The sequence below is a fragment of the Tachypleus tridentatus genome, chromosome 3, assembly GCF_004210375.1.
Source record: "Tachypleus tridentatus isolate NWPU-2018 chromosome 3, ASM421037v1, whole genome shotgun sequence".
Classification (NCBI taxonomy): domain Eukaryota; kingdom Metazoa; phylum Arthropoda; class Merostomata; order Xiphosura; family Limulidae; genus Tachypleus; species Tachypleus tridentatus.
Genome location: NC_134827.1, coordinates 97,651,026 through 97,660,682, shown reverse-complemented (window position 1 = coordinate 97,660,682; position 9,657 = coordinate 97,651,026). Strand labels below are relative to the sequence as shown.

Genomic DNA, 9,657 nt, shown 5'->3' with positions numbered 1-9,657 from the left:
AACTATTAATCGAATGAATATATTGGTTATAAATTATCTATTTTAATATGAAAAATGTTCCTTTTCAGTATTATAAAGGTTGCAAATTGAATTATGTATCACAGTTGTACATAAAATGTTCATATTACGTATTTTAACACTTCATTATGGGTTAAATGGATATTAAAATTATGAACTAAATCAAAACGGTAATACATGAATAATATAGTTTTGTACATTTATGTAATTGAAATGAAACATTTTTCGTTAACAGACTGGGACACGTAAGCATATAGGTCATTCTATGAAGACATTCTGTAGATTTTGTGGTGATACTTTTTGTGGGGACACTTGTAAGAATGAAAACTTTACGTTAAGACTTTGAGTGATATCTATAATGCCAAAGTTTGAAATTTTGAACAAAAATGAACTATTTATGAACGAAGATACAGTTAACGAGAACATAAATTTAATTATCTAGTATTTGAATGTTGACAATGCTCAATTTAAATTTATACAGAGATTTACTGATAAATGGCCTTGATTTTTAGTGTGCTTTCCTGAGCTTTACATTATTTTTTATCCAATTCGGAAACTGGTGGATGTCGTATGGCATCAGATATTCTCAACTCCAGGAAGATCCTTAATCCAAGGAGTTACAAAAGTGATAGAGAGTAGATAAAGGTATCCTGCGGTAAAACATTTTCTGTTTCTCATAATATCTGTAATAACTATTACTTTTACTAAAGCCCTACGCTAGTACAGCGCTATGTCTTCGGATTTATAATGCTAAAATCAAGGGTTCAATTCCCCTCGGTGGGTTCAGCAGACAGCCCTATGTGGCTTTGCTCTGATAAAACACACACACACTTTTCCTGACTTTTCGGAAAGAAACAATTTCAAATTATCACGTGAAATAGCCATAAAGGATTATAAATCAGAAGTGGTGTTTGAAGTAATTTCTTTCAAAGAACGGTATTTCTCATCAGAAATCATTCTGCACTGTGTGTGTTGAAACTGGGCTTTTATAAAGAAGATCTGTCAATTTATGTAATAATGTTTACTCGCCAAGCACAAGGTCATATGGCCAAGCGTGTTAAGGCGTGCGACTCGTAATCTGAGGGTCGCGGGTTCTCATCCCGATCGCGCCACAAATGCTCGCATTTTCAGCCGTAGGGGCGTTATCATGTGACGGTCGATCCCACTATTCGTTGGTAAAAGAATAGCCCAAGAGTTGGTGGTGGGTGGTGATGACTAGCTGCCTTACCTATAGCCTTACACTGCTAAATTATTGACGGCTAGCACAGATAGCCCTCGAGTAGCTTTGTGCGAAATTCCAAAACCAACAAAACAAAGTCATATTTGGTCAAAATATATTTGAATGCCATTTAATCTAAAGTATTTTTGAGAATATCCGTTATCAAACAACGCTGAAAACTGGATGAATAACAAAATGATTGGATAAAATACTATTGCTGGACATTTGCTGTTTGTATTTAAAGATAAATCTAAAATAGGATGTATACAAATATATTTGATGAAATACTACTTCTTGATACTTAAGTATTTGTAGTCAGTTAACAGATAAATGTAAGTTATACTCTTATTGAAAAGTGGAGTATATATTAATTAGGAAGGTATTTTTAGATATTTTCAAAACTTAGAATTATTCACTATGTCAACATTAATTTAACTGAGATGAACACATATTTTATGTTTCATAACTTAGTTATTCTCCTACAAATAACATTCGTATTTTACTGTAAAATCGTTTTATTGGTTAATCACCACGTTATGTATATATAAATGTTTTCTTTTTTTTTTTAGCTTCAAAGATCTGATCTTCTGCAGATGATGTTGGATGCTAGAATGGCTAAAGAAGACATTGAAAATGTTACTGTCAAACACCTGACAGCTGGTGAAGACGAGCCAACAAAAGATGTTTTTAATGAAGAGAAAGGTGAACATAAAAATAACACTTCTCAAAGATTAAAAACAAAGTACATTCTTAGAGTATCTACAATAATGACGAAGATACGAGTGTCTGTGAAACAGTTTTCATTCATCAACTAAATTTAATGTTACAGTCTAGAAACGTCAGTTTATCGAATTGTTACATGGATGTAAAGTTACATGTGAATTTCAGGTTGTTGACCGTATAAATATATGAATTTAACGTATAGTTAAATATCTAGAATTGCAATTAGCAGCCTGGAAACAGTTTTTAGATTTATTCGACACTCGTTGTACGAGAAATTGGTCAAGCATAATATCTACTGTTTCATGTGATAATTATTATTCTATAGAACATCACTTGGTACTGTGACGTTGTAATTTGATTCTGATACCCTTCTGCTCTCTACCTTTTAACAAACTGTACATATTTACTAAACATTTGAAACTTCTATTTATTTGTGAGATAAACATGTTTACATCTTTACTTATTCCACTGATCGTGAACCAATATTCTTTCAAATTTTGTTTTCTTTACTTCGTCTTAGCAACGGTTATCCAATACCTTCAAGTCCATTAAAACCAGGTCATGTTAAACTGTATTTTACTGTTCTCAACGAAGCATATATCTATATTTTAATCAAGGTAATTGATCTGATGTGTAAAGAAAGATACAAAACTGGTCAACTCTCTATTTGGTTACATTGTATACACGTTTGTGTATTTATTTGACCAGAAACTTCGAAGGAAGGGAAGAAACAGATGAAGATTAATACAGATGGGGAAATTAAAACAAATTGTATCACTTTCTTATTAGCTGGATAAATCTCTTATCCACGTGTTGTAAAAAGTACTATATTTATATAAAATTACTGTACTTACACTATATAGTATATGTGTGGTTAACTGTATTATAAAGGAAGCAGTTGAAGTGATGTATTTTGTCTCTGTATGTGAACAATTTCTTTCAACTATTCATGTATTGAATATTTGTTTAATGATGGCAAACCACAGTTAACAATATTAACATTCTCACATATTGATGCGATGAATTCACGAATGAACTGTGAAAATAAGTATTAAATAAAGGGAACTTTATTATGGATTGATTTCTGTTGCTCAAGTATCTTAATTACTTCATTGTACTCTCATATGATTGGCTGTTGGAAAGTGAAAACCAGTTTCTTTGGTTTCCCTACTTACTGTCTGTATGTGTGGAAGGATGAGGAAACATATTGAAATTAAAGTTTTAACAAAATTATACCTTTGTATGTCTTCTTTAAGGTTATGATTCTACGGTGACTACATGCCATATATTTATACGATCCTTTTGTTTGATTAATAACTGTATGAAATTAAACTAATTCAATTTACATACTAGTGTTTGCCAGTCTTCTGTTGGTATTTTTCATATTGTATAAAACGTACACAAACTGTACTTACTCGTTTCGAGAACATTTTTGTAGTAAATAAAATTATTATATTAAATGTTTTATTAAAACATAGAAAGATGTCATGAAGGTATTAGATATTATTATTGTCGGAATATTCAAAATGTTCATGCTGCTTTTCTACTTATTACATAATTATCATAGATACAGAAACAGTATGTCAGTCTTGTTTATTTGAACAGTTATGAAACAACAAGTTCAGCCCTTGGTTTCACAACCCATATACTGGTCAACCGACAAGAGCCATACGAGTTTAAGCCTGAGAGGTAAACACTAAATAGCTGAAGCATACCTATAACTTTGTGTTATTTTTACAGATTTATTAATATTTTTCTTCAAAAATATTTACTTTTAGTTGAAGAGAGAATTAGGAACTTATCTAATTTGAAACTCAGTTGTTATAATGTCATGATATACAGGTTTCTTCCTGAGAATAAGAAGGATATTCACTCTATGGCCTATCAAGCGTTTGGATCTGGACCAAGAAACTGTATTGGCATGAGAATGGGGCAGCTGCAAGGAAAACTAGCCTTGTGCAGAATCTTACGCGCTTACATGCTAGTTCCTTCTGAGAAGACAGAAATTGTAAGTTTCAAGTTTTGAATATTATGGAGTAAGAAACACAAGTTTGTTTACAATCACAGTTATCTCAAAATTATAATTTTCTTTCAGATGATGAGACAAGAATATAAGATAGATCACAAAGTAAACAGTAAAATAAGTAAAAAGTAATAATTATTTCCGATCACATTTTAACTGTGTAGCATAGAATTGTTTTACTTATTTCTTAGTAATTGAAGTCTTTTCTTCTCTTTCAGGGAGATATCCAGCATAATGTTAAGTTCGTTACAGTTGTGCCAGGACGTGGCATTCACCTCAAAGTCGTTCCTATCTAGTAGTGTCCTCTAGTGGAATGAAATATTCAAATAATTAATAGTTTTTTTAATTAATTCAAGAAATGTATCAGTTTAAATTTAACACATTAACATTATTAAATCTATTTTTGTTGATTATAGTTTTGACTGAAGGTGTGCTTGTTAGTTTCTGTGTTATTAAACAAAGGTGTAATTATAGAACTATAATAAACTGAAGGGTCTTGACAAACTGCTCTTGTTATCCCTTAATCTTCGTAGATCTATAGTACACTAGAAACATGGATTTGAAAAAGTCAACATTGTAATGTGATTATTTACTCTTTTGTAGTGCTGCTTATGAAAAACGGGTAGATTTTAAATATTTCAGAAAGATATTCAGTGAATAAGTTGGTTTGTTTACACAATTTTTCTAAGGATGTTGAAGGTTCATTAAGATCACAAGGTATTATACATTTATATAAATACTCTGCAAAAAATAGCAGAGAATTGTGTTTAGAAATAACAATTAAAGTTGCGATTGGTTTGTTGATGTTTAACAATGACATTCGTTTAAACTCTAGGTAGCATTCTCTATAGGAAATATTTTTCTGTTTTATGAGCGTCACTCTGTTACAACAGTGAAATCTAAGCCTACATTAAGAGAACCTCTATATTCTAAATATTTAATTATGGATTAAAACATACATCTATTATAGAATGTCCCATCTGATCAACTCCCTAATGAATGTTAGAAGTTCGGTTTGTTTTGAGGGCTGTCTATGCTAATCGATTCTAAACTTGCAGTGATGTATTACAAAGAAGACAACTGATCAATACCAGTCACCACCAACTGTTGGCCTATACTTTTCACCAACGAAAAGTGGGATTACTGGAATTCTCTCAAAGTGGAATAATTTTAAAACAAGTGGTATAAACAGATTTATTGGATTAACAGTTAGTATCTTAAACAACTTGTAGCTGGAGTATTACATAAGTTATTTGTATCAATTATGCATAATAAAGTTCCTATACAAATATAGAATTACTGTGTGAGTAAATAACATATAAAAACAATACTGTTGTGACGATTGTTTAACACTAAGTCATCTCATTAAAATTACTTTTATATATTTATCATCTTTTGTCACATGAAAAAACATTTTACTGTTGAAAGTTTACCGGCTACAGTTTTCACATAGTACAGGAAAGAGTGAAAAGCTGACGTCAGCACACAGCGAATATTATAGGAAGATAAATCAAAACAACTATTTGGAAAAGGTCTATAGTCCAAAGGTTTGGCTAAAAATGAAACGTATACCCACTATTGAAGGTCCCATCCACTCAATCCTTAAGGATTGTAAAATGTTTGTTTTGAACTTTGCACAAAACTATAAGATGCCTATCTCCCAAGCTGTTCCTAGTGTAACAGTGATACGTTAGACTGAAGGTAACTTGTTGACATCTCGATACACCTTCGCATTATAACACTGCTATGGTTGAAAATACAAGCATGTTAAAAGGAAATATAACAGTTATTAAAGACGTATCTTAACACCGAGACAAGTGTATTGGTATTCTTTCCTGTAAAAACATTAAATCATAGACACCTTCAAACATAAAATACTTTAGTGAATTTACTATATTTAACCTATTTAACAAAAGATAGGTTAATGACATCATACAATACTACAATAACTTTATACACGTGGACGGTAAAGATAAGTAAAGGCGTAAGAGCGAACTATGCTATTCATCTATAATTTAAGATTGTTTTATAAAAAACAAACTACCTATTTTATCCTGGTTAAATACACAAAATATTCAATATTTTGATTATTAGAAATAACTAGAGTGTTCGTACAACAGACATGTTAGGTGTTTATATCTGAAGATTTTCAAAAGTTGGACTAAACTAGATTTAAAAATCTTAGCTTTAAGAAATATTGTGTTTGATTCCTTTATAGATAGGTCTAGCAACTTTTGCGTCGTGAACTTGAATGATGTTGCTATTTTGTTAATTACATCGTTAAAATATAACAGTTGATAGGAGAAGCCCAAAAGCTGGCTGTGGTGGTGATGACTAGCAGTTCTTCCTACAAATCTATCTCTTCAAAAATAAAGATGGCTATTAAAATAATTCTTGAAAAGATGAACGCGAATTTTGAGAACAACTAAATAGTCCTCGAGAATCAACTCCAAAGTAGAATATTACATCTGATATTGAAAGTTCAAGTCATCCTGAAATTAATAAGCCTGGAGGTATTTTGAACGTTTTTACTTTAATCAGAATCATACTTTTGTATATTGATAGATCGTATTATAAATACTATACACAATGAAAAATAACATTCTAACAATTATTTATTTGTTTATTTAGGAGTTCTATAGTATCAATTGTGCGCTGTTTCACAAAGCAAATATAGACTTCAATTTATAATGATTATTTAATATAAAGACAAGTGATATTTTTCTTTTTCCAATAATGCTCAGTTATGTATTTAACAGAGAAAAGGATGAATCTTAGACGATAAAGAAAAGTTAATTTTTATTTTAATTTGGATTTCCGATTGCAAATGATGGATATTCTTTATTTCAGACAATTCTCAAACAATATTTAAAGAAATTGATCCATTATGATTTAATTCTAATTAGTTCATGTTGTTTTCATCATCAGTAGGTTAAAATCATATTTTCCAAATCCTATTTACATTAACAATTTGAGACGGTATTTTATAATTAATATTATTTTGTTAGAATACATCAAGTAAATAAACATAAGTAACAATGAACTTCAATGTTATGTTCCTCCACTCATATATACTTAATATATTTTGCATACGTTCCTCTGGACTGATCAATACAGATGTTAAAAGATTTAACTAAAACGGTTTTGCTGATAGAACATTTGGATTATATCATTTTTCAAACATTGTAATTAAAAAGGTAACAATTGAGAAATTACACATTTTTCTGAAACAAAACGTGATTAATTGATTCTTAGCATAGTTAATGTTCTGTTATTTTATCAGATATAATTTTGTTTTGTTGAAATATAAATAAATAAAAAAATATATAGTCACAAAATTGAATTAAACAGTTCAAATGACAACAATCGATAATTTATTTTATTGAATGTAATTTTAATTTTACACACTAGGTGGCAAAATATTTAAGATGATCAAATGAAAGTCTTTTATTTTACATGAATAACATATTTGTAGTTAGACTTCAATGAACAAAAAAAACAACAATACTACGAAGCCATGAAATACCTTTGTTTGAAGGAGTGGTCTTCTAACCAATCATGCGAGCGATATATTAAATATTGTTTGTTTGTTTTTTAATTTTGCGCAAAGCTACTCGATGGCTATCTGCGCTAGCCGTCACTAATTTAGCAGTGTAGGACTAGAGGGAAGGCAGCTGGTCATCACTACCAACCGCCAACTCTTGGGCTACTCTTTTACCGACGAATAGTGGGATTGACCGATAAATTGTGATATCCCACATGTTTGTTCCTTTGATTTTGAATTTCGCGCAAAGCTACACGAGGGCTATCTGTGCTAGCCATTTTTAATTTAGCAGCGTAAGACTAGAAGAAAGGCAGCTAGTCATCACCACCCATCGCAAACTCTTGGGCTACTCTTTTACCAACGAATAATGGGATTGACCGTAACATTATAACGCCCCCACGGCTGAAAAAGCAAGTATGTTTGGTGCGACGGGGATTCCAACCCGGGACCCTCAGATGAGGCGTCGAATGCCTTAACACACTTGGCCATACCGGGCCATTAATAATCAGTAATTACTAGATTAAAATTATTGTTTTTTGAGGAAAGCTTAACAGTGGACTATCTGTATCCTATCAACCGCGAGTATCAAAACTTATTTTTATCGTTATAAGCCCTCAGACATAACGCTTAGCCCTCAGGCTTAACGGAATGGTTAAAGATGTATTGGTGAGAGAAAAAATCATAGCTTCTACATATTTCCACTTTTACTCTTTATATCAGATCTACGACTGTAGTAACTATTTTAAACAGGTTTGTGTCCCACACCTATTACTATTCTACTGCGTTTTTATCTTTTTATCATTACATTGGTATCACATTCACATGCAAAATACTTGTACGAAAATTGAGAAAACAATACGCATGACAATACCATACAGCAGGTATATTCTAAACTATTTATGGATGAGAAATGTCACTTATTTTAGTGTTATGATTTAATTATTCACACATTCTGTCCTTATTTTAGATTACCTACTTTAAAGCATTCTGGTTGTTTGAAATATTCCGTGTGTGGCATTGTTTGGTTAATTAAACTTGTGATTTTCAAAGTATTTTGTAGGTGGCGCTTTCTTACCGGTCGGCCCGTAATCTTTTGTAAATCCTTAATTTGAATTTGTCGCAAAAGGTCCAAATCCGCTACAATAACTATAGGTAATCGTCCGAAGTAGAATCTAGAAAATAAATATTAAAATATTCAGTAACAGATACGTGAAAGAAAAACGTTTATTAAATTGTTTTATACTGCGAATTTCACTATTTTAACAAAAATGTAAAAAATGTCTAATGTGACAGAATGGAAAATAAAGTGTAAAATACATTTGTGAAAGACATGATTTAATAGTGAAGTGTTATAGGAAATCTGGTAATAATATAGAAATGTATATTAATACGTTATATATTATCTTTATCTATCTAGAACAATGTTATATTACATTTGATTGATTTATTAGTTGCACAGTTAGAAGCAATAGTTTTACGTTACTTTTCTTTCATTATTTTATTTATGTTTGTAAAACAATAAATTAGAACAAATAAATTCATGTCCGGTTTTGTATTTGGTACTTTCCATGAAGAATTAGAGATAAATATAAAACTGTCTTTAATATTTGTGTTTGATGTCATCCAGCAACAACAGAGTGAAGTGAGGGAAGAGTTTCTACCTTTGTTTTGTAGGTGACGCCACCTATTAGATGTATCAAAAATCACGTTAACAAATAAACTATTTGGTCATTTTCTGAAAGCTGTAAAACAACTTACCCACAAATCTTCCCATACTTTTTTATCCATTCTTCATGACATTTAATAGCACCCTTTAATAGAGAGAAAAATATACACATTAATTATCTATGTTGAAAATAAAGTAAATATTTAACCAAAGCTGTAATCCATCGAAAATAGTTACGATAAAGTTGATCAACTTTTGAGAATTACTAAGCACTAACCAATAAGCTGAGAATTATTTAGCCTATAGTACAGATAAAATATTGACAGCTTATTGACTCCTTATGTAAAGTTTCATTATTAAAATATTTACTGTACATATTTAACAATGAATCTTAGAGTTAAACAAAGTTAATCAAACCATCTTAAGTATAAATGTTGAGTACATAACAATAACAATAGTGAGCA

At 30.6% G+C, this 9,657-nt stretch overlaps 1 protein-coding gene across 1 annotated transcript; it reads right to left on the bottom strand.

The window, feature by feature from the left end:
- Positions 1-3,833: 3,833 nt before the first annotated feature.
- Positions 3,834-9,397, bottom strand: LOC143246141 (cytochrome P450 3A5-like). The gene is made up of 3 exons (XM_076492354.1): positions 9,286-9,397; positions 8,603-8,699; positions 3,834-4,288 (listed from the first exon to the last, which is right to left on the bottom strand). Exons 1-3 carry the CDS (start codon positions 9,363-9,365, stop codon positions 4,160-4,162), a joined length of 306 nt encoding a protein of 101 aa, XP_076348469.1. The 5' UTR covers positions 9,366-9,397; the 3' UTR covers positions 3,834-4,159.
- Between the last annotated feature and the right edge of the window lie 260 nt (positions 9,398-9,657).